This window comes from Macrobrachium nipponense, chromosome 1, assembly GCF_015104395.2.
Source record: "Macrobrachium nipponense isolate FS-2020 chromosome 1, ASM1510439v2, whole genome shotgun sequence".
NCBI lineage: Eukaryota > Metazoa > Arthropoda > Malacostraca > Decapoda > Palaemonidae > Macrobrachium > Macrobrachium nipponense.
Window position 1 is genome coordinate 57086287 of NC_087200.1, and position 26406 is coordinate 57112692.

At 47.2% G+C, this 26406-nt stretch overlaps 1 protein-coding gene across 2 annotated transcripts in view; it reads left to right on the top strand.

Moving 5' to 3' along the window:
* The window catches only part of LOC135219322 (transforming growth factor beta regulator 1-like), a gene marked incomplete in the record, with an annotated part of 249284 nt that overhangs the window by 40211 nt on the left and 182667 nt on the right, over positions 1 to 26406 (top strand). For both annotated transcript variants that reach the window (XM_064255988.1, XM_064255987.1), the window contains 3 exon segments: positions 3513 to 3615; positions 4139 to 4250; positions 8517 to 8671. In XM_064255988.1, coding sequence (XP_064112058.1) covers positions 3514 to 3615; positions 4139 to 4250; positions 8517 to 8671 — 369 coding nt within the window.

The window sequence follows — 26406 nt, forward strand, 5'->3', positions numbered from 1 at the left end:
GGGTGGGGGTGGGGGGGGGTTTCCGGGTCCTTCTCCTTGCCGTTCTGTTGAGCGTTGAGGAGGGCGCTCGGTGCCCCGTCGTAATTTTGTATTTGAGGTCTTCCGTGCGTGAGGGAACCCCTTTCATTAATCTGTCTGTGCTACCGCAGGTGCTACATCCGTGGGAGACGACCTTGGACAGGTGTGGGTCGCTGGGGCGGCAGGGCGTGCCTAGCATCCAGGGGCTGCTTCAACGTCTGGCGGGGTCTGGGGCAGTGACTCGACTCATGGAGCGGTTACCATTACCACCACCACGATCTTGACCCTCGCATATGCCGCTCCCCCCCCCCCCCCCCCCCCCCCCTCCCTTCTAGTGTAGAATCCTCACACTGTGTCGGTGACGCCGTCTACCGCTGTTCAAGGGCCGGTCGCCGCCGTACCTAGGGGGTGTATGCCGCCGCCGCCTGGGTTCTTTGTGTTTCTTCCCTCAGACTTCCGCTGCACCTAAGAGCTCGCCCCTGGACCGGCTGCCAGTACCCAGGTTCCCGCTGGCTGTCAACGATTCTACGAGGCGATGGCTGGGCCGGCCGTACCTGCTGCTGATGTGGTTCCCGCTGCTGGCTTGGCTGTCCCTTCTGTGTCTGCCGCTGCCGCTGTTCCTGCCGCTCCTGCCGCTCCAGAGCTGATTGCTGTACCGGCCGCTCCTGCTGTTCCTGGTGGAAATGTCTACGGGGGGGCTGGCGCCCGGTGATAGATCTCTCTCCCCTGAACCGATTTGTTTCGCCAGACTCGGTTCACGATGGAGACGGCACGTTCCGTGCTTGACTCTATCAGGGAGAACGATTTCATGCTTTCAGTGGATCTGAAGGATGCGTATTTCCAGATACCCATCCATCAATCCTCCAGGAAGTACCTCCGCTTCATCCTCGACGGGATGGTGTACCAATTCAGGGCACTTTGCTTCGGTCTCTCAACCGCCCCACAGGTGTTCACGGGAGTGTTCACTCTGGTGTCTGCTTGGGCCCACTCGCACGGGATACGTCTGATGAGGTATCTCGACGATTGGTTAGTCTTGGCAAGCTCCCGCTCGCAGTTGCTGCAGGACAGGGATCGACTACTCGAGTTTTGTCGTGATCTAGGGATCGTGGTGAACTTCGAGAAGTCCGATCTCGAACCCAAGCAGAAGATGAAGTACCTGGGTATGCTGATCGACACGGTAGCAGGGCGAGTCTTCCCCGCAGACTTGCGGATCAGCAGGTTCAGGGAGGCAGCCATCCGGTTTCTGTCTCGACAGAAGCAACCGGCTCAGCAATGGCAAGTCGTGATTGGACACCTGTCGTCACTCGAGAAGTTAGTCCCTCACGGGCGTCTTCACCTGTGGTCTCTTCAGTGGAGACTAAAGGAGAGTTGATCACTGGGTCAGGACCCACTGCACTTCCCCGTGGCTCTCATGGAGGAGGTGAGACGGGACCTCGCTTGGTGGCTGGACGAATCTCTTAAAGGGAGTGCCTCTCAGCACTCCCCCCCCCGGAGATGTTGCTGTTTTCAGACGCATCCACCGAGGGTTGGGGCACACACCTGGAGGAGTTGCTGGCTTCAGGTGTGTGGGACAATCGCAACAAGCACCTTCACATCAATGTCTTGGAACTCAAGGCGGCGTTCCTCACTCTCTAAGAATTCCAGGACCGCTTGATGGGACACTCGGTGGTGTTGATGTGCGACAACACCACAGTAGTGGCATGTGTCAACAAACAGGGGGGACTGATGTTTCTCCCGTTGCACCAGTTGACTATGCAGGTGCACGAGTGGGCCATCGCTCACTCAATAGAGCTGTCAGCACTCTACATTCCAGGAGAGAGGAATGTAGTAGCGGACAAGCTCAGCCGTCGGGATCAGGTGATAGAGACCGAATGGTCGCTACACCCAGACGTGGTGGAAAGGCCCTTCAACCTGTGGGGGCGTCCAGTGGTCGATCTGTTCGCCACCCGGCACAACAGAAAACTCCAGGTTTTCTTCTCAGCCATGCCGGACCCATGGGCAGCTGCAGAGGACGCACTTCAGCAGTCCTGGAACAACCTCTTCGCCTACGCCTTTCCTCCATTCTGCCTGATTCGCAAGATGATCAGTCAAGTGCTGGCCACCCCGAACCTTCCCCCCTGGCACAACCTTCTCGCCCAACTGCACGTCGAACGGTACCACCAGGCAGTCCAGTCCCTTCAACTTCACGGCTGGCTGTTATCCACCATCTCTTGCGAAAGAGAGGCTTTTCTCGCAGCGCAGCAACAGAGATGGCTGGACACGTCAGGCAGTCCTCTGAAGCTGGTCACCAGGGGAAGTGGGCCGTCTTCTGTGGTTGGTGTCGTAGACGGGGTCTCTCCTCTCAGAGCCACTATTCAGCAGATAGCGGATTTCCTAGTCTTTCTTCGCCGAGAGAAGCTCCTCTCAGTCCCCACAGTCAAAGGATACAGATCCGCACTGGCTCTGGTCCTGAAACTGAGGGCGTTGGACATCTCGGATTCGTTCGAGATCTCCTTGCTTATGAGGAGCTTCGAAAGGTCTTGCCCACCCAGGGAACTCAGGCCCCCTGCGTGGGACGTGACTCTCGTCCTTAGGAGTTTGACTCGAAGGCCTTTCGAGCCACTCCGAGAGTCGTCAGACAGGGATCTGACCCTCAAGACCCTCTTCTTGCTGGCCCTGGCATCGGCGAAGAGAGTAGGAGAACTCCATGGTCTTTCTTATGATGTTAAGCATTCCTTTTTATTTTTGTTATCAGAATCATAGAAGCAATCCCGCTCCTTCCTCTAGCAAGGGAAGGAAGGACATGCGGGAAATAAGGCTGAAACTTCTTGTATCCTTTCCTTAATGCCTCCAACTCTTAATATTCTTCCCAACCTTTTTCGTATGAGTTAAAGTTCCTCACTCATTTTGAAAAGGCCCAGAAGTCTGACTCTTGATGTTGCAGTTCATATACTCTGATCAATTTGTCAGAGGCAGGTCACTCCTTCTCACTCTTTCGACCAGGAGGAATAGCTCAGGTCTGAGCTATTCCTCCAGGTACTGAACTCCAGTCAGTTCTAGAGATTCACTCAGATTCCCCCCTCCAATAAGTGAGTCTTCCTATTGTAAATGACAGAGGGTTTGTATATTGTGTTGGAACAAATCACAATTTTAAAAAGTAAATTGTATTTTTTCTAACTATACAAACCTGAGGTCCTTTATACTAATGCCCATCTCATGCCAGCCTCCAATTTGAAACCTGGGCCGAAGGCAAATTTGGAGTGTTTGCATCTGGGAGGTAGTTACTGCCTATCCACCTTGGTCAAGAATTTTAACGGCTGTGTTCCAGCTTACTGTAAGTAATTCCTATTGTAAAGGACCTCAGGTTTGTATAGTTAGGAAAAATACCATTTACTTTTAAAAATTGTGATATTCCAGACCTATAAAATTTACATTGTAAAGTTGTCAACATTATACTAGTATACCAGACAAAGTCTTCTCATATTTTGTGTAATGCATTTTGGTGCTTGTTACAGAATGTCATCTGTTTGGAATACTGCCGAGAATCTTTTACTTGGTCCTCCTAGGATTGGATCGCCAAGTGCAAGAAATAATACCCATACTCCAACATCTCACACAGTAAGTGGTTGACTGTTTGTTTTAGTATTACTATACTATATTTGCTGGCGTATTAGACCCACTTTTTATTATTAAATGTATAAAAAACCGCTCTGCATCCAATGCAGCCGTATTACGGATGGGAGACCGAGTGCCATAGGCTTGGCTAGGTATTTACTGCAGCAGGCATTCTCAGTAGGCAAAAAAATTGTTGCTAATAATAAAAGATTGAAAAACAAGCCTAATTACTAGAGTAAATTGTGTTTTGCTAATTGCTCACCTCATGCCACCCCTCAATGTGAAACCTGGGCCAAAAGGCAAATTGGGAAAGTTTGCATCCAGATAGGTGGGGCTCCCTGCCTAACGGACAGTAGTTACTGCCTAGCTACCTTGTTCAAGAATTTCAATGGCCATGTTCCAGCTTTGGCATATGGAATTCCTATTGTAAAGGACTGCAGGTTTGTATAGTTAGGAAACATTCAATTTATGTATTTTCAAAAGTTGTGATTATGCATAAGCTTGAAAATTTATTTTTTTATTTCAGGTAGAGATAGTTGAAGGAAATGAGGAAATGTTGGTGTCCTCAGCATCTTTAGCAACACCTGCTACAGCATCAAGTACACCTGGTAGTGGTTCTCCTGCACCAACTCCACCTGGTAATTTGTAATATTGTACTGCACTGAACTTACGTCATTCAAATACTATTTGCTTGACCTAACTTTCTTTCTTTCTACTATAATATATAGATGCTTGATTTTTGTATAATTAAACATTACCTTAATATAATTTATCTAGCGCTAAATCCCCAAAAGCTGCACCAAAATTTACCACATTGGCAACTCTGTTACTTCCTATTCTGTCCACCAGTTGGCAACACTGTTGTTGACCGTTACAAAACCTTCCCTTGAAAATCAGTTATTAACGATTTCACATGTTTACATAACGGCCGCTCTTTATAAATTTCCTAAATCTTTTGTGCCATTAAAGCTCTCATTAATTGTTAATGCAGCTTTATGTTAATTACCCTTCACATATTATATCCACGAAATTAGTGAATTAACTTTTATTTCTATTGTGGTATTTATTTTGTATTATGAACTTTTGAGCGACCCAGAATTATGTGACCTGTCCAACAGTCCAATGGATAGCCAAGATAATTTGATTCTTCCTTCTGCTAGCAACATCAGGAATTGCCCGGCTTGTGGGACAAGGATGAGTAGCAGGGAGTATGAACCCCATGACTTTTGTAGCTCTTGTAGTGGACAGGTTTGTGACCTGACTTCTAGTTGCGACATATATAAGCCTTAGTTTGATGAAGACATGATGACAACCTATATTAAACATCAAAGAATCTTGCAGCGTAAAAGATTGATTAACCCTTAAACGCCTAAGTGGTATTTCAGAAATCGTCTCCCGTACGCCGGCGAGGTTCGGGAGTGAGCGCCAAAGCGGAAAAATTTTTTTTTTTTCAAAAAATCATAGCACGCTTAGTTTTCAAGATTAAGAGTTAATTTTTGGCTCCTTTTTTTTTATCATTGCCTGAAGTTTAGTATGCAACCATCGGAAATGAAAAAAATGTCTTGTTCCGATACGGAATACAAACCTTCGTTCTGGAGAGGGAGGCCTTAACCTTCCGGACTCACCAGTGGTAGCTTATACACCCCCCCTGAAACCCCCCCAAGAAGCGGCGCGAGCCCTAAACCACGCCCCCTTGGGCGGAGCTATCAGAGACGAGCAGGTTGACTCGGCAAAAGTAGTCACATTTCTGAAGTTGACTTCGGCATAGGAGGTTCTCCTCTTTTCCCTCCCGCTGCTCCCAGCACCTATTTGCCGGTTTTCATCATTTTGCTCCCAGCACCTAGAGTAATTTCTCAGCCCACTGCTAAAATATGAAGAGGCAAATTCTTACCTCCGTGGAGGTTCATCGGCTTAGTGACGACTCCAGCGAAGAGGAGAATGTAGACAGTATCAAAAAACGTCCACAATCGACTGCAGAAAGTGAATTGCCCTCAAATTCTGATATTGTTAATATGTTACTCCAACAGAATCAAACTCTCATGAAAATTATTCAGAAAGGGTAAGGTTTTAAATTCTGTTTACAACAAAACCGGCATATGGAAAGCAGCGGAATTAGACTCATGACGTCACAAATGCAAATGGCGGCCCACATACGTAAGTTTGTTATTGTTTTGAATGGTTTGAGCAGCCAGTTCCGAACATAGCGTAAGTAGCTTAAGCAAAGCATGTGCATGATTACAACATGAAATAATTGGAGAAAACCAACTAAATGCTCCAATTTATATATAACAAACTTATAACTAGGTATACAAAACAAATTGCTTGCCTGACACATCAAAACCACACTGCTTAATAGGTAGTAGGCTAGACCACAGGTAAGTTAGGCTGTTCGAGTTCACATTTCTCATTTTAAACCTATCGACACTAGCCTAGGCCCTGGGGGGCGATCTGCAAAGGGTTACATATGAGGCAGGTCTAACAGATATAAACCTAACATATTCACTTAATAAGGCCCTGAATTAACCTAAGAGGGCTATTTGAGTCGTGAACCCCATTGCTTGACTTCAGCCTTCTAGGTCCACTGCTGTCCATATTTACTATACCTGTTGAACAAACTTAAATTAAACTATGGTAAATAAATCACTGATATAAAAACATTCATCTCAGCAGAAGTGGTTCACCTGCTAAGAAGAATGAGGCTCCCCCCTCCCACTAAGCGCTCGAGACAATCATCTGAATTACCTGAAAGTGCAAATTTAGACCTCTTTTCCTTTTATAATAATGGAGATGAAAGTGATTATGAGGATTTCAACCTTCTTACCTTCCATAAACCCATTCCTTCATATATTTCCACCAGTTTCAAAGCTGAACCATCTTTTCATAGAGAAGGGAAAATTCAATTGAATAACTCACTAGTAGCATTAACTTTCAGTGAAGGCCATAGTGATAACCTTGATAAATTCTTTGTAAGTAGTCAAAATAAGGAATTCTCAGACTTTTTTAAATTAATCAATACTCCAAAGTTGAATTTCTGGCCTGAAGGTAAGGTATTTGATGACAGCCACAAGAGAAAATTTTTCTATGACATAGAAAATATTAAGATGAGTATTTCTGCCTTTCAAGGGCATGCAGCACTGGCGCACATAGTATACCCCTCGAGAGTAAATGACATTGAGTTCCTGTCCAAGATTATTATTGGTCCCCTAAGAAGGAGCATAGACCTTATACAAAATATGATAAGGAATTTCAGAAGTAGAGCACTTCCTAGATACCTCAAGGAAGAGATAAGAGATCTCATAATCAAAGCAGACAGTAAAGAAGTTTGGAATTTAAACTGAAGACCAAAAAACAGCCATTGCTGCCTTTTTGGTGCATTTGTAAGGGTCCCCTCCTCAGAGGAGGGGCAGCAAACTTCAGGGGTAGGAAATTCAACTTTGGGGGCAGATTTCAGGGAAGAAGGTTCAGTTTCCTCAAAGGTAACCCTAGCTTTAGATTCAAGTCTCAACCACTTAGAAGAGGTAATAGGCGAGGTGGGTACAGGGGGGGGGGAGGTCCCAAAATGGACAAGCGAATAATTCAGGAGCCAGAGAAAGGAAAGACAAATAAATTGTTCTCTATCCTAGAAATTGAGCCATGCTCGGCACCAGTTCAAAGAGAGGTTTTTTCAGCACCAGTTTCTTATGCACCAGAGCACAATAAGCTTCACTCAGCACCAGACCAAGATGTTTGCTCAGCACCAGAACATGAGTTTTTCTCAGCACCAGTTCATGATGAGTTTTACTCGGCACCAGTTGATAATGAGCTTTGCTCAGCACCAGTTAATAATGAGCTTTGCTCTGCACCAGACCACCATGACATTGGGCCAAATGCTATAAATAAGGATAGAAGTCAAGAGACCTTGCCTTTGGCCTCAAACCCAATGAATAACTCCTCCCAGAGCCCCCCAGCGAGTAGGATAGGTAAGTCATTACTAATGAATATTGATAGTTGGAGAAAACTTCCTAATGCCTCTTTTGCTTGTAAAATTATCAATGAAGGGGTGAGAATTCCATTTAATAATAAACTAAAAGCCCAGAGATCATTAAAAAGGGTAGGTAAAGATAGATTTTATTCAACTAACAAGCGGAAAATATTGGAAAGAGAATGTGACAGACTGCTAAAACTAGGAGTCATAGAGCAGATCCCCAGAACTTCCTTTTACTACTCCAACCACATATTTTATAAATTAAAACCAGATGGAACAGTACGACTAATCTTTGACATGAAGGTGCTTAACACCATGATAAGAAAACCTTCCTTTACCATGCTCAAGGCCAATATATCTCAAAACTGATAAAAGCTACAATCATGAGTATTTTTTTGTTGTATTCTACATGAAATTGCGCACATTTTCCTATATAATACTCCATGTAACAGCTAATTTAAAATGGTACAAAAATTATGTCAAAGTGACTAAATAATTTCCGAGATGTGTCACAGATACTTTTTAGTGCAACAAGAAAGAAATTCGCACTTGCGCGCCTGCGTAATGATTGTAAACAAAACAACACCTTGATCCGTGAACTCCCAGCATCCCCCAAGGCGCGTGATTCAAGAGTTTTCGGCTGGTATGCTTAAAAGTATTTTTCCGCGAATTTTAAAAAAAACTTTTGTATGTCGACGTAAAATACGTCCAGTCGGCACCCGAGAGACAAAAAATGTTGACGTAAAATACGTCCAGTCGGCGTTTAAGGGTTAATATTGTACTACTGTCATATTAGTATAGTATAATAGGTTTCATAGAGACTTTGATAAAGACTAGTTGATTAAAGGTTTTTGTATGTATTTGATTGTTTTTAATTAAAATTAGTGATATTTTGGAATTGGGATAACATCATGCAATTAATGCAAATGTTTTCAAACAGGAACTGGCCGAATGATTGTTGATAAAGGTCGAGGACGTGGCATAAGCCTCCCACCTGCAATAGCAGAAAGACTTGCACGCCATAGAGCTCAGGAGCAGCAACTTTACAAGAAGAAAGTTAAGCATTTGAAAAGAATAATAAAAGAATTAGTATATGTAAGTTCTCATATGTCTGGAAAATGGTGATATAAAAATTTTAAATACCGTATATTCTGCGTATAAGACGACCGTTAAATCCTAAAATTCACCCCTAAAAATTGGGGGTCGTCTTATACTGCAAACTAAAGATTAAACCTTGGCCTTGGTGCTATAGCCCAACCACCAACATACATGAAGATCACTTTATGAAATAAAGTGATAATAAAGGTATAAAACCACTTTTACCTTATATATCATTGGCATATCTTCATAACAAATAGCCTGTTAGAGGAATAATTCAAAATCAATGAAACAGACTTTTATTTACCCCTATGCGATCCCAGCTGATAAAATGTAAACATTGAGTTATGTTTGGCTCACAGCAGCCTTCATTTTTTGGTAACCTTTTAGAAATTTGAATGGTAGTATAATTACAGTAGTAATAAGTTTTGTACATGCAACTTCCCCTGGCAGATATATACTTAGCTATAGTCTCTGATGTCCCGACAGAATTCAAAACTTGCGGCACATGTGACAGGTAGGTCAGGTGATCAACCCATTCCCGCCGCTGGGTGGCGGGACTAGGAACCATTCCCATTTTCTAATCAGATTTTCTCTGTTGCCGGTACCAACAACATCGTTGTTGGTGCCTCCTGCTTAGAATTCTTTCTCGATTGCTGAGGATTATCTGATTGACCTTTGGTGACGTATTGATCTTTGGCTTTGGCATATGCTTATAGTGGACCGTTTTTGGATTTTGGATTTAGATTACTCTTTAGAATGTCTGACGTGGTACCTGTGTTTAGGGTTTGTGTGAAAGAGGAATGTAAGGTGAGGCTACCGGAAGCTGCGGTAGATCCTCACACGGTTTGTAGTAAATGTAGGGGGAATGATTGTTCAGCAACTAACACCTGTGTAGAGTGTGAAAGTTTAACTGAAGTTGAATGGAAGAGTTTGGCTGCTTATATCAGAAAGCTGGAGAAGGATAGAGTTAGGAAGGCTTCCATCAGAAGCTCTAGTAGATCCTGCTTTATTGAGCAGGAGGTAGTTCCTAATTCTTCTGTTAATTCTCCTGCTCCTAGTCTGGTTTCAGCCCCTTCCCCCCGCAGCGAACCCGTAAATTCGTCTACGGAGATGGCTGCAATGAGAGCCTCTATTATCAGCTTGCAATCGCAACTGCAAGCGATGAAAGACAAAGGTAAGGGCAGTGACCTGTGCAGTGATGTGTGCAGTGTCCCCAGTGAAGTGGAGGGGGCGTCTGACCGACTCCGCATTGCTCCTAGGCCTAGACCGCTTCCAAACTCCCATCCCCAGGGGAGGAGGAATGTCGACAGCTGCAAGGGGGATGTAAAGTACTCCCAACGGTCAGGCGTCCCTTCGGCAGATCCTGTAGTTCCTTCCCAGGCTGCCAAGGACAGCTATTGTAAAAGCGTCCTGAGGAAGTGCTTTTCAGACTCTGATTCGTCTTCGCCAAGAAGAGGCTGGAGTTCGTCTTCTAAGTCTCGTCCTCTCAAGAGAGCCTGGAAGCCGCCCGCAGGCGATACCTTGGATTTCAGTCCTGAGCCTTTTCCGGAGTATTCTCCTGCTCGAAAGAAGAGAGCGCCTAGATCCTCTGACTCCTCTCTGGAAGGAGTTTCTTCTAAGATGAAGGAAGTTCTGGTAGGCCTCCAGGAACAATTGTCCGCCTTGGTAGGAGTTCTTTCGAAGGGCTCTTCTCGAAAGAAAGACTTATCCCTTCCCATCAAGAGCTCAGTTAGGAGAGCCTCGGATAGTAGGAGCTCTGGCGCCAGCAAACGCACGTCGCCTGAAAGGTATTCGTCCCCAGCGAAGCCTTCTTCTTCGTTTGCTTACACCCATAGACGTACGTCTTCTCCAGTTAAGCGCTCAGATGATCGGAAGCTCCCTTCTGATAAGAGACCTTCCAGGAGTTTGTCACGAGGCACAAGCGCCTCCCCTGACAGGTGCCAGGAGCCTGAGTCTCTCCTGCGGTCTGATGCATCACGGATCTCTCGTGAGAGAATTCATTCTTTTAGATGTTCCGGAAGAGACGAGAGCCCCTCTCGTTACAGAGTCTCAGAAGAAAGTAGTAGGATTCGTTCTACTTCCAGACGAGCTTCAAGGGAAGAACGCTCCCCTTCTTACAAGCGCCCAGAGGCTAAGAGGCTCCCAGAATCTGTTGGATCTTCCAGGCGTCCTATTAAGGACTCAAGCGCCTCTCCTAGTAGGCACCAGGATCTTGGCAGGTGCTCTTCGCCTCCCAGGCGTTCCATGAAGGACGCAAGCGCCTCTCCTGCTTGGCGCCAAGACCAAGACATTCACCTTTCGCCTCGCAGGCGCATGTCGCCTCCCAGGCCCCACCGCCAGGACGCAAGCGCCTCTCCTTGCAGGCGCCAGGAGCCTTTCATAAGCCCTAATACCAGTGGGCGCCCTACGCCTCACAGGCGCGTATTCAAGGATGCAAGCGCCTCCCCTGTCAGGCGCCAAGACCCGGTAAAGCGCCAGGACTCTTTCAGAAAGGAGGGTAACAGGACCAGGACTTCTGATAATATCCAACAAGTGGATTTCGATTTGCCTTCAGATAGAGCTCTTGAGAGAAAGAGACTCCGTTCTCCAGATCGAGCCTCGGATAAAGGAAGAGTTTTTTCGCCTCCTAAGGATCTTTCTCCTGGAAAGCCCTCATCTCCAGCAGCTCCTTTTGAAGAAGTTTCGGAGGAAGAAGCCCCCAAAGACGCCGGTATATCTTATTACAAGAGGCTTGCTTCTCTCCTGCTACAAGTGTTCGGAGATTCTCTGCGACCTTCTGACCCTCCTTCTCCAGGATCGTTACTTTCCAGTACGAAACTGTCGAAGTCTCCCTCCTTCGTCAGGATGACCCCAACTCTTTCGATGAGGAAGTCTCTTAAGAGTCTAGAGAGCTGGCTTAGATCTAGAAAGGAAGCAGGGAAGACGGTGTTTTCCTGTCCACTGTCCAAGCTTGCGGGTAAACTGGGTATGTGGTACAATACCAAGGAACCTATGGGCCTGGGACTCCCTTCGTCCGCTGATGCAGACTTCTCCACCCTGGTGGATTCATCAAGACGACGCTCTCTACAATCTGCTAAGGCCGCATGGGGGATGTGTGAGTTAGACCATCTCATCAATGGCCTGTTCCGAACCCTTGAAGTTTTTAATTTTATGGACTGGGTATTAGGAGCTTTAGCAAAGAAGACTCAAGATCCGGAATTCGTCAGCATGGACGAATTAACCAGTGTTTTGTCGTGCCTTGACAAGTCAGTTATGGATGTTTCCAATGAGATTGCCTCCCTCTTTGGATCCTGTATTCTTAAGAAGAGAGCGGTGTTCAGCTCCTTCTTAACGAAGTCTGTATCTCCTCTTCAGAGATCTGCTCTGTTGTACGCGCCCCTCTCTGGTCACCTCTTTCTGCAGGAGATTGTGAAGGGTATATCTAGGTCTTTATCTGAGAAGGCCACACAAGATCTGCTGGCGCAGTCGGCTAAGAGGCTTAAACCTGCGGTCCCGGTGACGAAGAAAGAAAAGGCTCCCTCCCAGCAGCCCTTTCGGGGAAGGTCCGCCCCTAGATCCTCTCTTAGGAGTAGACGATCTGAGAAGAGAGGAAGGTCTTCACAAAGGCCTTTTGTCAAGACCCAGTGAAAATGCTGTCCTCCAGACAAAAGTGGGTGCCAGGCTTCTAAACTTTCACGAAGCCTGGGCACAGAAAGGGGCTGATGCCTGGTCCCTCTCCATCCTAAAGAAAGGATATCTAATCCCCTTCAGGGAAAAACCTCCCTTGACAACAACTCCAAGGGAGTTGACAGCAAAGTACAAGGACCCTATCAAGAACCAAGTCCTTCTACATCTTGTGGACCAAATGCTGTACAAGGAAGCTATAGAGGAAGTAGAAGAACTCACTTCCCCGGGGTTTTACAACCGCCTGTTCTTAATGCCAAAAAGTTCAGGAGGTTGGAGGCCGGTGCTGGATGTGAGCGCCCTGAACGTGTTCGTAGCAAAGAGGAAGTTCACGATGGAGACGACATCCTCGGTTTTAGCAGCCCTTCGTCCAGGGGACTGGATGGTGTCCCTGGACCTTCAGGATGCCTATTTCCATGAGCCAATACACCTGTCATCCAGGAAATACCTCAGATTTATGGTACGAGGGAAGATATTTCAGTTTCGGGCTCTCTGCTTCGGACTTTCAACAGCCCCGCAGGTGTTCACAGGACTTATGAAAAATGTGGCACATTGGCTACATCTCAAAGGGGTTCGAATATCCTTGTATCTAGACGACTGGCTGATTCGGGCCCAGTCGCAAGTCCGCTGTCTGGAGGACTTGATTTTGACCCTGAAGTTGACACAGTCCTTAGGACTGTTAGTAAACCTCGAGAAATCCCAGATGATTCCCCAGCAGAGCATCGTTTATCTGGGGATTCGGATGGATTCTCGGGGTTTTCATGTGTTTCCGTCACAAGAAAGACAAGACCGCTGCTTAGAAAAAGTAGCAACCTTCCTAGAGGAAGAACAATGTTCCGCGAGGGAATGGCTGAGTCTTCTGGGGACCCTTTCCTCGATGGAACAGTTCATTTCTCCAGGAAGGCTTCATTTAAGGCCTCTACAATTTTACCTCAAGGAACATTGGGATCAGAAGTCCCAAAAGCTGTCCGATTCCTTCCTGATTTCAAAGAAGATAAAGGAGGATCTTCGTTGGTGGATAAATCCTTACAGACTCAACGAAGGAGTATCTCTTCATGCTCCGAGCCCTCGGCCAGTGTTATTTTCTGACGCCTCAGAGTCGGGATGGGGAGCCACTCTGGGTGCGAGAGAAGTGTCAGGCACCTGGAGAGGAGAATAGGTGTCTTGGCCCATCAACTTAAAGGAGTTGGCAGCGATTCATCTGTCACTCATGCACTTCGAGGCTCAGATCTCAGGCTCAGTTCTGCAGATCAATTCGGACAACACGACGGCCTTAGCTTATATCAAGAAGCAAGGAGGGACTCACTCGTTCACCCGTTACGAAAAGGCAAGAGAGTTACTGCTTTGGGCAGAGGAGCAAAAGATCACTCTCCTGACAAGATTTATCCAAGGAGAGAAGAATGTAAGAGCCGACCTTCTGAGCAGGAAGGACAAAGTACTTCCTACAGAATGGACCCTGCATCCAGAGATCTGCAACAGACTTTGGAGCCTCTGGGGGAGACCAAATATAGACCTGTTTGTTACTCATTGGAGCAAAAGACTAGAAAATTACTGCTCCCCGATCACAGATCCAAGGGCGGTAGCAGTGGACGGTTTCCTTCTCAATTGGTCCGGACTAGACGGATATGCTTTTCCACCATTCAAGATCATCGCAGAAGTGGTGAGAAAATTTGCAGCAGCAGAGGGAGCCAAACTGACTCTCATCGCCCCGTTTTGGCCAGCGCAAAACTGGTACACAGAGGCTCTGGAATGGATGGTAGACTTTCCGAGATCACTCCCAAACAGGAGCGATCTTCTCAGACAGCCCCACTTCGACAGATATCACAAAAACCTCCCCGCTCTCGCTCTTGACTGCCTTCAGACTATCGAAGGACTTGTCATAGCGAGAGGGTTTTCTCGAGGAGTTGCGAAAGCTATCGCAAGGGCAAGAAGGCCATCTACTATTCGAGTCTACCAGTCGAAGTGGGAGGTTTTTCGCAGATGGAGCAGAGCTCAGAAAATATCCTCTTCCAGTACCTCTGTGACAGATATAGCCGATTTCCTCCTTTACTTGAGGGAGAAATGTAATCTGGCAGTCTCCACGATTAAGGGCTATAAAAGCATGCTTTCATCAGTCTTCAGGCATAGAGGCCTAAACATTGCAGAAGATAAAGATCTCCATGATTTGATTAGATCTTTCGAGACGTCGAAAACTAAGAATATTAGGGCACCCAGTTGGAACCTGGATGTGGACCTAAAGTACTTGATGACCCCCAGATTTGAACCTCCACGTAATGCTTCGTTTAGAGATCTGACAAGAAAGTCGTTATTCCTGGTCGCTCTAGCCTCAGCCAAGAGGATAAGCGAACTACAAGCATTAGAACATACTGTTGGCTTCAGGGACGACTTGGTTTTCTGTTCCTTCAAGCCCCTTTTTCTCGCGAAGAATGAAAACCCTTCGAAACCTTGGCCTAGGACCTTCGAGGTTAAGGGACTATCTTCTCTGACAGGAACAGAACAAGAAAGGACTCTTTGTCCAGTTAGAATCCTTAAGTTTTACCTAGAAAGGAACAGCAAACTGGGTGGTAATAAGGAAAGCTTATGGTGCTCCGTTAGAGATCCCAAAAGACAAATCTCTAAAAATGCTCAGGCGTTCTTCATCAAAGATGTGATCAAGGAAGCCCACTTAGCCTGTAAAGAAGAACACCTTGATCTCCTCTCCTAAGAGTTAAAGCTCACAAGGTAAGAGCCATCGCTACCTCGTTAGCATTCCACAAGAACTTGTCTATACAGACTCTCGTCGAATTGACTTTTTGGAGATGCAATTCAGTCTTTGCATCACATTATTTGAGAGACATTCAAGTAACGTATGACAAATGTTTTTCTCTTGGAGCTTACGTATCTGCGGATTCGTTGCTGGGACAGGGAGCTGAACCCAATCCTTTTTAGTATAGTTATGTTAGGGTTTTTAATGGTTTATGGTGTATTTAATAGGTCGATTGAAAGAGGGTACTGGAGGTGGACCCCTTTCAAGTCGTAGTTCTAACATGTTTAGTGTGGTCAGGTGGTCGGGATTAGTTGTTGTGCTCCTTGTAGTGTCTTAATTACCTAAAGCTCTGTCATGTAAGAGGGTTAGCCCCCGTTGATACGATACAGGTGAAGGCTCTGCCATGTAAGTGGGTCAGCCCCCATTGGCACGATCCAAGACAAGGCTCTGCCAAGTAAGCGGGTAAGCCCCCATTGGCATGATCCGAAAGGGTTATCAGTCACAGGTCTCATCTTCTCTGAAGCTCTTGAGGCAAGCAGACTCATAGACAGTATCAATGAAGTCTTTTGCCCTCTCAGGTAGGAACCAAGGTTGTTTTTATTATACCTACAACGTATGTTGTTTCCCCGTTTTTATATTTATAATTATTTTATATGTAGCTGTCTCTTGCCCTCCTCCAAGGGAGCCAATCAGCTAAGTATATATCTGCCGGGGAAGTTGCATGTACAAAAATGATATTGTTATAATACAATAAAGTTTTGTACATACTTACCCGGCAGATATATATGATTAATGGCCCGCCCAGCCTCCCCTCAGGAGGCAGGTGGAAGAGAAAATCTGATTAGAAAACGGGAATGGTTCCCAGTCCCGCCACCCAGCGGTGGGAATGAGCTGATCACCTGACCTACCTGTCGCGTGTGCCGCGAGTTTTGAATTCTGTCGGGACGTCAGAGACTATAGCTAAGTATATATCTGCCGGGTAAGTATGTACAAAACTTTATTGTATTATAACAATATCATATTTAGGATAACATAGTATTCATTTTTCATTAAAAGTTTCTCATACATATCACAAGATTGGTCACATGTGCCACCATCACAAGGATTCCAAACTTTGTTAATTTATGATAAAAGTTATCTCCGAATTATATCTCTTCTAACAAATAATGGCAATGAAGATATAGATAATACTCAAATAAGCTGAGATTTTGAGAATGTAAATATCAAATGCAAATTATGTACATGACCATGTTTATATCCTGTAATACAGTAACGATATGATAATAATAATACTGTTATTGGATACAACAAGCAAAACAACCTTTGTTTAAGTCATTATTATTATTATTATTATTATTATTATAGTTGCAGTTTAAATTTTGCAAATAATCACTTTTCTCCAAAAAAAAAAATTTCGGTTTTGTAATTTAGAAGTCATCCTATACTACAGATATGAGATAAATTAATAAAAATTTGCCCTGATTTTTGGCCTCGTCTTATCTAAAGGCCGTCTTATACGCAGAAATATACGGTACTTAATTTTTTCATACAAACCCATTGTTATGCAATAACCTTAGATGTGCAATATGCATGTATATGTATATATACTATATATATGGTATAGTATATATATACCATATATACTTGCATATCATGAGACTTTTGAACACCTATTTTTGTAGCTAATTTTAAAGGGTCGCATCATACATGAGATATAGAATTAGCATATATAATATTCACATATTACTAGTATCGTTTGATAAAATACAAACATAATGAATATGCATCTTTTCCATGATCTTTTAAAAAGTTATACTTTACTTCACTGCCCCCAATAATAATGTGTGTTTGTTCCGACACGTTATACAAACCATCAGTCCTTTACATAAGGAATTACTATTCAATACCAGCTGGACCAGTCATAAGATTTACTAACAAGGTAGTTCGGCAGTAACTGCCTGTCCAATGGTCAGGAGTCCTGCCCGACTGGAGGTAAACATACCACTTTGCTTTCGACCGCCGTCGGGAGAAGACATGTGCTTGCCTCTCTGCCTGCCTCTGTCATGAGATTATCAAAGCTTTGGATTACTTTTCAACCTCTTTCTCTTAGAATAGTGTGGAAGTGATTGTAAGTACTCTATTATCATTATTTTGTTCATTTTTGTGGAAGTGCATCTCAGTGAATCATGCAGTCCCACGAATCAGAGAAGCCCCCTCGCCCCCCATCCAACCAGAGAGTCTGCCCTGGAGTGGGAGGCCGCAGGTGTGGGGCTTTTAGGTCCAGTGATACTGTGGACCCTCATCCCTTGTGTACTAGACGCCGAGGGCGTGAATGCTCTCGGTCATTGACGTGTGATGTTTGTGTCTCTTGGTTGGAGGAGCAGTGGGAGTTGTACGAGAGGAGGAAGAAGCCGCGTAGTGCTGCTAGGGTTTCGTCGGAAAGCTCTCCCGCAACACCTTTGGTGACCGACACGTCATCTTCTTTCCTCCCTCCTCGTCAACTCCTGCGTATGGCTCTCTCCCCTTTGGGGGATGTCCCTCTCTGCCTCTTCACTTGATTTGTCGAGTGCAGAGGAAGGAGGGTGACACCCCAACCTGGAGTTGTACTCGGGGTCTTCTTCCGCTCAGGGTGGGATGTGGGATCCTTCCCCCCTCTGAGCAAACAGGAATCCCCCCCCCCTCCATTAACTTGACCGTTGCTTCCTCAGGTGTGTCTGCCTCTGCCCCGAGCCTTCCAGGCATTGAGTATTCAGGGGCTTATTCACCATCTGGCTGCAGCCCCAGTCACTCACGGGGTGGAGACGAGGACAACTACGACCGTCTCGACACCAGGTTACACTGCACCTCTGCACCTGGTGTACACACAGCACGTGACAACGGCCACCCCTTCGGCTGCAGTACAAGCTCCACTGTCGCACGTGCCCCGGAGGGAGATGGTTACTCCTCCACCTGGTTTTGCTGTCCTCGCTCTGCCCCCGACTTCGAGTGCCCGAAGAGCTCCCCCTTGGATTGTTGTCCTGTAGCTGTCGCCATACCTGCTGCCTCTGTTCCTGCTCCAGCTCCATCCTGGATGGGAGACCTGTCTGCTGTCCTGAGGAAGCTGGCGAAGAAGAAGTCCAAGAAGAAGAGTAAGGTGTCGTCGTCTTCTTCATCTTGATCTTTGTCGTCGTCTTCTGCCGCCTCTTCCCCTTCGACTTCCAAGGCCCCCAGCCGAGGAAGAAGAAGGTGGCCTCGCCCCATTTAAGAAGTCTCGCTCTGGCAGGACAGGTGGGTCTTCCGCTGGTCCTCCCGTTCCTCCGGGAATGGGGCCCGTCTCTCCTTCCTCAGGAAAGAAGAAGACAGGGACCATGGAGGTCTCTGCTCCCGGCTCCAGAGGTTCCACCTCAGGACCGGGAACCGTATTGCCACTCGCTCACGAGCGTCACCGAGTGTATAGTCACCTACTGGTGATCGTGCAGCCAGGAACCAGACAACTGAGCATGCTCATCATCGGGATCCAGGCATGGAGCAGAAGGATAGTAAGAATCGCTCAGGTGACTCTCGCCAGACCGGCGATCACTCGCGCAGCGATTGTCCAGTTTCCAGGGTTGACGTGACAGTCCCACCAGACCGTCCACGTGCTGAGGCTGGGAAGAGGTCCCCCCGGTCACCAGAAACAGCCTCGGCTGCTTCTGGTACCGTGGTGCGTCGTGAGGATGGTGCTCGCTCACCACATTAGTGGGCGCTACCAGTCACCCGACCGTCGCTCCCAACAGGACCGGACGGCTCGCACGACTGGTAACAGCTCCCCGACGCACGAGACCGACGCATGAGACCAACGCTACCGTTCTCGGTCCAGCGCTTCTCCGCATGGAGACCGCTGGTCCAGATCTGCAGCGGTGGCGATCACCTGCGGTCCTCACAGCCTGCTAGTTCCGCTGGTAGGCAGGGTAGGAGCATCAGGTCTTCCTCACCTTTCCCTTTAACCTCCTGGAGCAACACTGGAAGGAGCGAGACAAACAGGAGTGACCGTAATGAGTGCGCTCCTTACAGTCCAGCCACAAGAGCCTTTGAGCCTGGCTTGGTTCTAGGCCCAAGCAGATAGTACACTCAAGTGGTTGGAGGAGACCACGAGGAATCTGGCGAAGTTCTTCCTCCTGAAGGAAGAGTGTCTCGGGAAGTGATCGTTTTGGATGGATATGACGGTCCATCGCCTCAGGATGCGCTCACCCCCGAGATACAGAGGTCCTTTGCTGAGGTCATTGCGCTGATTCATCAGCACAACGACCTCGGGGAAGGATCGGTGGTTGCTCCCTCTAACCCTTCATTGAGGTTGGAGTCATTATGGGGACCTAAGAAGGAACCCAGAGTGATGGTGGGACTACCCTTGCCTCTCTTGGCTGACAGTGTGTTGGGCCAGGTGAACGCCCTTGTCTCAGGAGAGGAGGACTCACTCTGGTCCAGCAGGTCGGACAAGCTGCTTCCCCCTCCTCTGCCTTGTCAGCGGCGCTTCTACATGCCTTTGGTAGACCCATTGCCAACCAAGCAGGTTGACCTGGAGATAGCTCATCTAACTCTGGGGGTGCCTCTTCATCACTTGCTGTCTGGGAACCTCTGGTTCTCACAGCAAGAGGCATCGGCCCTGGAATCCACTGCCATGGCAGCTTTCCATCATCCCCGAGGAAGACTCGGAGTTCGGGAGACTGCCAGTCTGGAGGTAGGGCCATCTCCTACCTCGCCCATCTGATGGCCAACCTGTGGGCCAACCTGGTTCTGAGGAGACGGGACTCAGTCCTGACTCGTGTAACCAGAATGGCTGGTCGAGAGGTGACGTTGGGTCTACTCAACGGACCACTGCTGGGTTCCTCCTCTCTCTTCCCCAGAGAGATGGTGGATGCTGCGGTAGAAAAGCGGAGTGCTGAAGACAGTGACCGCTTAGTACACCAGGCAGTTATGAAGACTTCTGGGCAGTCTCATTCAACTGTGGCCAAGTCTCAGAGCTTGGCTAGCGCTTCCTCCACTCCTAAGATGTCAGCACCATCAAGGGTAGCGTGCGTGAGGTAAGACCCAGCCTTCCTCTTTTGCTTCGAGAAGTGAGCGTCAGCCCTCCTCTCAAGCCTCCTTCTCTCGCGGGAAAGGGACTAAGTGAAAGGGGAAGAGAAGGAGACGGCGTTCCCCCTCAACTGCTGCCGGAAGTGGGGGGGTTGCCTGGCGAGCCATTGGGCGACTTGGCAGCGCTACGTAGCCGAGACCTGGGTAATGGATGTCCTATGGGAGGATTACCTACTGCCGTTCGAGTTGAGGCCACCCCTCACCTCACACCCGGTCCACCTTCAGACGTACATCCCCAGTTCTGCCAGGGACGTAGCACTGATTCAAGAAGTCAAGACCATGCTGAGTATAGGAGCTGTGGAGATTTTGCAAGATCAGTCACCAGGTTTCTACAGCTGACTTCCTGGTGGAGAAGTCTACGGGGGGCTGGAGACCGGTGATAGATCTCTCCCTTGAACCGTCTCATTTATCCGTCCCTTCTATAACAAGGGGGGAAAGGGACACCAGTAAGAAACAAACCCAATACTTTATATTTGGCTTCTTACTTGGACTTTAGTTCTTGCTTGCTATTCATAAGAATTATGCTTGCCTCCCTCTTATGAATTGGTCCAGAGGTCTGACCACTGATCTTGCAGTGCACACTCCGATCAGTTGGACAGAGGCTAGTTCCCCCCTCCCCCCCCACTTTGCTCTCACGACCAGGGAGGGAACCCAGGAGGTTGGGCAAACACCAGTCTGTTCACAAGACTCAGATTCCTCCCACCAATAAGTGCGTTTTCCTTATGTAAAGGACCGATGGTTTGTATAACCTGTTGGAACAAATCACAATTTTTGAAAGTAAATTGTATTTTTCCTAACTATACAAACCTGAGGTCCTTTACATATAGTCCCACCTCATGCCACCCCTCACTCTGTTCCTGGGCCTAAAGCAAAGTGATATGTTTACCTCCAGTCAGGCGGGACTCCCAACCATCGAACAAGCAGTTACTGCTGAACTACCTTGTTAGTAAATCTTATGACCAGTCTAGCGCCACGACCCAGATTTAGGAGTCTTCCTATGATACCTTCTCCTCCCAGCAAACTCCCCCCACTGTGCCATGGACCAATTGCAACACTCCAGACAACGATCTTCCAGATTACACTTGCCCTCGGTAAGATGAACAGAGGGCGTGAGGATCAACATCGAGAGAAGCGCATATTTCACTGTATTTCTTACCCTGCACCCTCGGGCACCTCCTAATGGGGGCAGGATTCTTAAGCGATTGTGATTCTTTGGTTTGCAATTTAATTCCACAAACACACAGAATACAACACACACACATCCAAAACAGAACAACAACAAAAAATTCTACTGGGATTGAAAAGAAATCAGCTGAAACAGTCGGGCAGAGAGCGGTGATGAACACGTCTATCCACATCGACGGCCGAAAGCAAATTGGAATGTTTACGTTGTCGGGAGAGACTCCCAACGACTGGACCAGTAGTTAACTACTGAACCACCTTGTTATAAGATGTGTTATTCTTACAACAACTTGAAAAAAGTAACAACAGTGGGCATTACAATTACTTCATATAAATGTGTGTGAATTGTACAAATTGCTGATAATAATTGCATAACTGCTAAACCTATGGTTTTCTGGTTTGTGTAGTTGAGCAATGTTTAATATGCTCCAAATTTGAATACTCATATCAGTTACCATTGGCCAATTAGCTGATGAGACCTTACTTCGTGATAGAGCATTTGTTTAGTAAACCTCTTTATGTTATGAATTATTAGAAAGTAGTAAATGATAACACCAAAAGGCACAGTTTGGAAAGAAAAAATGTTAGAATATAAATGACATATTTTGTATTTTTCAGTTGAAAAGTGTTATTGATTTTTATTTGGGGTTTTTCAGACAAGGGGTTTTATTAGTAGAAAAGCACCTGCAGCTTTCAGATTTCTGTCTGATATTCTGTGATATGTAGTGAAGATTTTTTCCAGTAATTGCTGACATTTGTTTTTATATATTCAACTTCCCTGCCAGATATATACTTAGCTATAGACTCCGTCGTCCCCGACAGAAATTCAAATTTCGCGGCACACGCTACAGGTAGGTCAGGTGATCTACCGCCCTGCCCTGGGTGGCAGGACTAGGAACCATTCCCGTTTTCTAATCAGATTTCCTCTGTCGCCCGGACCATCAACATTGTTGTTGGTTCCTCTTGACTGGATTTTCTTTTTTCATCGACAATTGATCTTCTTGACCGACTTTTGGTGACGTATCTGGATTGTTGGATTGTCATACGCTTTTGTGGACTTGCTTTGGAATTTTCTTAGAATGTCTGACGCCGGAATGGTGATGAGATATTGTGTGAATGTAGGCTGTAAGGTGAGGTTGCCGAAAGCTTCGGTAGATCCTCACACCGTACGTAAAGGTTGCAGAGAGTATGAATGTTCTTTTACTAACACTTGTAAGGAATGCGAGAATTTGAGTGAGTAAGAGTGGAAGAATCTAACTACTTATTTGAAGAAGTTAGAAAGAGAGAGAGTGAGGAAAGCTTCCTCTAGAAGTATGAGTGGTTCTAGATCTAATGAGCTAGTTCCTAGTTTGGGAACTTCTTCCCCTCTTGTAAGAATTGCCACTTCTTCCTTCTCAGCCTCTTCACCTATTGCAGATTCGGCAAAGGAACTTGCGGATCTAAAAGCCGCTTTCAAAATTATGGAAAACAAAATGGCTGCTTTGCAAGGTAAGGCTAGTGATTATACAGTGGACAGTGATATGAGTGTCCCCAATGTAGTGGAGGGGGCGTCTGGTTGGCTCCACAACGCTCCCAGGTCTAGACCTCTTCCAAGCTCCCAAGCCCAGAGGAGAAGGAATGTCAAAAACCGTAAGGAGGTTGTGGAGATTCCCTACCGATCAGGTGTCCCTTCGGCAGGTTCTGTGACACCCCAGACTGCCAGGGATCGCTATTGTAAAAGCATCCTGCTCGAGTGTTTCTCGTCGTCTGGATCTTCGTCTCCTAGACGCGGTTGGAGGGATTCTGATCGCTCGCGACCATTGAAGAGGAGTTGGAAAGCACCGGCTCTTGACTCGAGCCCGGAACGCTTCCCAGAGGAGTCTCCTTCGAATGTTAAGAGGGCAAAGAGAGCCCTATTGTCACCCGTAGTTGGCGTGGAGCCCATAGACACCTCTACTCCTCCTTCGCCTCCTCCCGAAGAGGAGAAAGAGGAGGCTACTAAGAGAATCCTCCTCTCTATGCAAGAAAAACAGATATCTTCGTTAGTGGGGAGTGCTCTCAAAGGAACCTCCTCGAAGGAAAGATACCCTTCCCATCAAGAGGTCCTCTCGACATATGGAGGTCCCTGCCGCCAGGAGTGAGGCTCCTAACAAGAGCGAGGAGCCAACCAAACGCAAGGCTCCTGCTAGGAGTGAAGAGTCGTTCAGGTGCGTGGCACCTACCAGGAGTGAAGAGTCAATCAGACGGAGTCAACTAAAGCGTGACTCCTACCAGGAGTCTCCTTCGGATGTTAAGAGGGCAAGAGAGCCCTATTGTCACCCGTAGTGGCGTGGAGCCCATAGACACCTCTACTCCTCCTTCGCCTCCTCCCGCAAGAGGAGAAAGAGGAGGCTACTAAGAGAATCCTCCTCTCTATGCAAAGAACAGATATCTTCGTTAGTGGGATGCTCTCAAAGGAACCTCCTCGAAGGAAAGATACTTCCCTTCCCATCAAGAGGTCCTCTCGACATATGGAGGGGCCCTGCCGCCAGGAGTGAGGCTCCTAACAAGAGCGAGGAGCCAACAAACGCAAGGCTCTGCTAGGAGTGAAGAGTCGTTCATGTGCGTGCCTACCAGGACTGAAGAGTCAATCAGACCGGAGTCAACTAAACGCGTGACTCCTACCAGGAGTGAGGAGTCAACCAGGCGCGCGACTCCAACCAGGTGTGAGGAGCCTAACAGGCGTGTGGCGCCAGCCAGGAGTGAGGAGTCACCCAGGAGGCAGGAGCCAGGAGCCAGGAGTGAGGAGTCACCCAGGAGGCAGGAGTCAGGAAGCAGGAGTCAGGAGTCAGGAGTCAGGAGTCAGGAGGCAGGAGGCAGGAGGCAGGAGTCAGGAGTCAGGAGTCGGAAGTCAACCAAGAGACAAGGTTCGACTAGACTCGTGTCCGAAATAGTTTTTGGTGGCTCTTCCCCAGACAGAAGCACCTCCCCTTCGGATCGAAGGAGGTCTTGGAAAGACTCATCCTCCAAACGGGAACGTTCTCCCTCTTCCGATCGTGTATTAAAAGAGGTGTCAGAAGACGAGCTCCCTACAAATGAGGGACTGTCTAACTACAAGACGTTAGCCTCCTTATTGCTTCAAGAGTATGGAGACTCTCTTAGCCCGGCCGCTCCTCCTTCGCCTCATTCGCTCTTCTCGAGTACTACGACCGTAAAGTCCTCTGCTTTCCTTAAAATGAAACCAGCGATTTCTATGAAGAAGGCCCTCCAGTCTCTAGATTCATGGATGGGCACGAAGAAAGAGTTGGGCAAAACAGTGTTCTGCATGCCTCCTTCCAAACTCCTTGGAAGGAGAGGCATTTGGAGAAGCTATGGGTCTTTCTCTCCCTGCATCAGCAGACGCAGACTTCTCGAATCTGGTTGATGCCTCCAGACGACACTCTTTAGGGTCGGCCAGATCGACATGGAGCATTTCTGAGTTGAACCACCTTCTTAAAGGACTATTCATCATCTTAGAGGTGTTCAATTTCCTAGACTGGTCTCTCGGGGTACTTGCTAAAAAGTCTCAGGACACGGAATTTCTCAACAACCCAGAAGTTCTTCACAGCGTCCTGGCATGTATGGACAAGGCAGTCCAAGACGGCTCGGGGGAGGTTTCTTCCCTATTTGGAGCAGGTTTGCTAAAGAAGAGATCAGTGTATGAATCCCTCTTGTCTAAGACTGTTTCTCCGAGTCAGAGAACCGCGTTATTGTTCGCCCCTTTGTCCGATCATCTGTTCCCTTCTCAGTTGGTGAAAGATATATCACGCTCACTAACTGAGAAGGCGACACAAGACCTCCTTGTACAGACAACGAAGAAGAATCGCCTTCAAGAAGGGAAATGACTCTCAGATCCTCCGAACACCAGTAGGCGCCAGACTCCTGAACTACGCAGGAGCCTGGGCGCTGAGAGGAGCCGACTCATGGTCGGTTTCGGTTCGAAAGAAGGGATACATCATCCCCTTCAAAGACAGTCCTCCCCTAACCTCTACTCCTCGGGAACTGTCCACAAGATACAGAGACCCTATAATGAAAGATACGCTCCTTCGAATGGTGGATCAAATGTGGGAAAAGGAGGCCATCGAACTGGTGCAGGATCCACTCTCCCCGGGATTTTACAATCGCCTTTTCCTAGTGCCAAAGGCTTCGGGGGGGTGGAGACCGGTACTGGACGTAAGCGCGTTGAACCGATTTGTAGAAAAGAAGAAGTTCCGAATGGAAACGTCCTCCTCGGTGATGTCAGCCCTACGTCCAGGAGATTGGATGGTCTCGCTGGACTTACAAGACGCATATTTTTCACGTCCCCATTCACCACTCGTCGAAGAAATATCTTCGGTTCATGATAGGGGGCAAGATTTTTCAATTCAGGGCTCTGTGTTTCGGCCTGTCTACAGCTCCTCAGGTCTTCACCAACCTGATGGCGAATGTAGCGAAATGGCTTCATCTAGAGGGAATCAACATCTCCCTCTACTTAGACGACTGGCTAATCAGGGCCAAGTCAGAGAGCCAGTGTTTGGAGGACCTTATGATAACTCGAAATCTGATACAGTCTCTGGGATTACTCGTAAACCTCGATAAGTCACAACTGATCCCCAGCCAGAACCTAGTTTATCTGGGGATTCAGATGGATTCTCTGGGTTTTCGGGTGTTTCCTTCGCAAGAGAGAGTCACTTGAGGCTTGTCAAAGATCTCGAACTTCTTAGAGAAAGAACACAGTTCAGCGAGGGAATGGTTGAGCCTGTTAGGGACCCTGTCCTCGCTGGAGAAGTTCTTTTCTCTAGGGAGGCTTCACATTCGCCCTCTACAGTTCTTCCTGAAAAATGTATGGAATTGGAAGACGGGGCAACTTTCAGACACTTTTCCGATCCCCCAGGAGGTGAAGAATCACTTGAAGTGGTGGTTCATCCCTCTCAAAAAGAACGAAGGCTTGTCTCTTGCCCTGCGGAACCCCAACCAAGTGTTATTTTCCGACGCTTCGGAGTCGGGATGGGGAGCTACGCTAGGAGCAAGGGAAGTGTCGGGCACCTGGACAAAGGAACAGGTGTCTTGG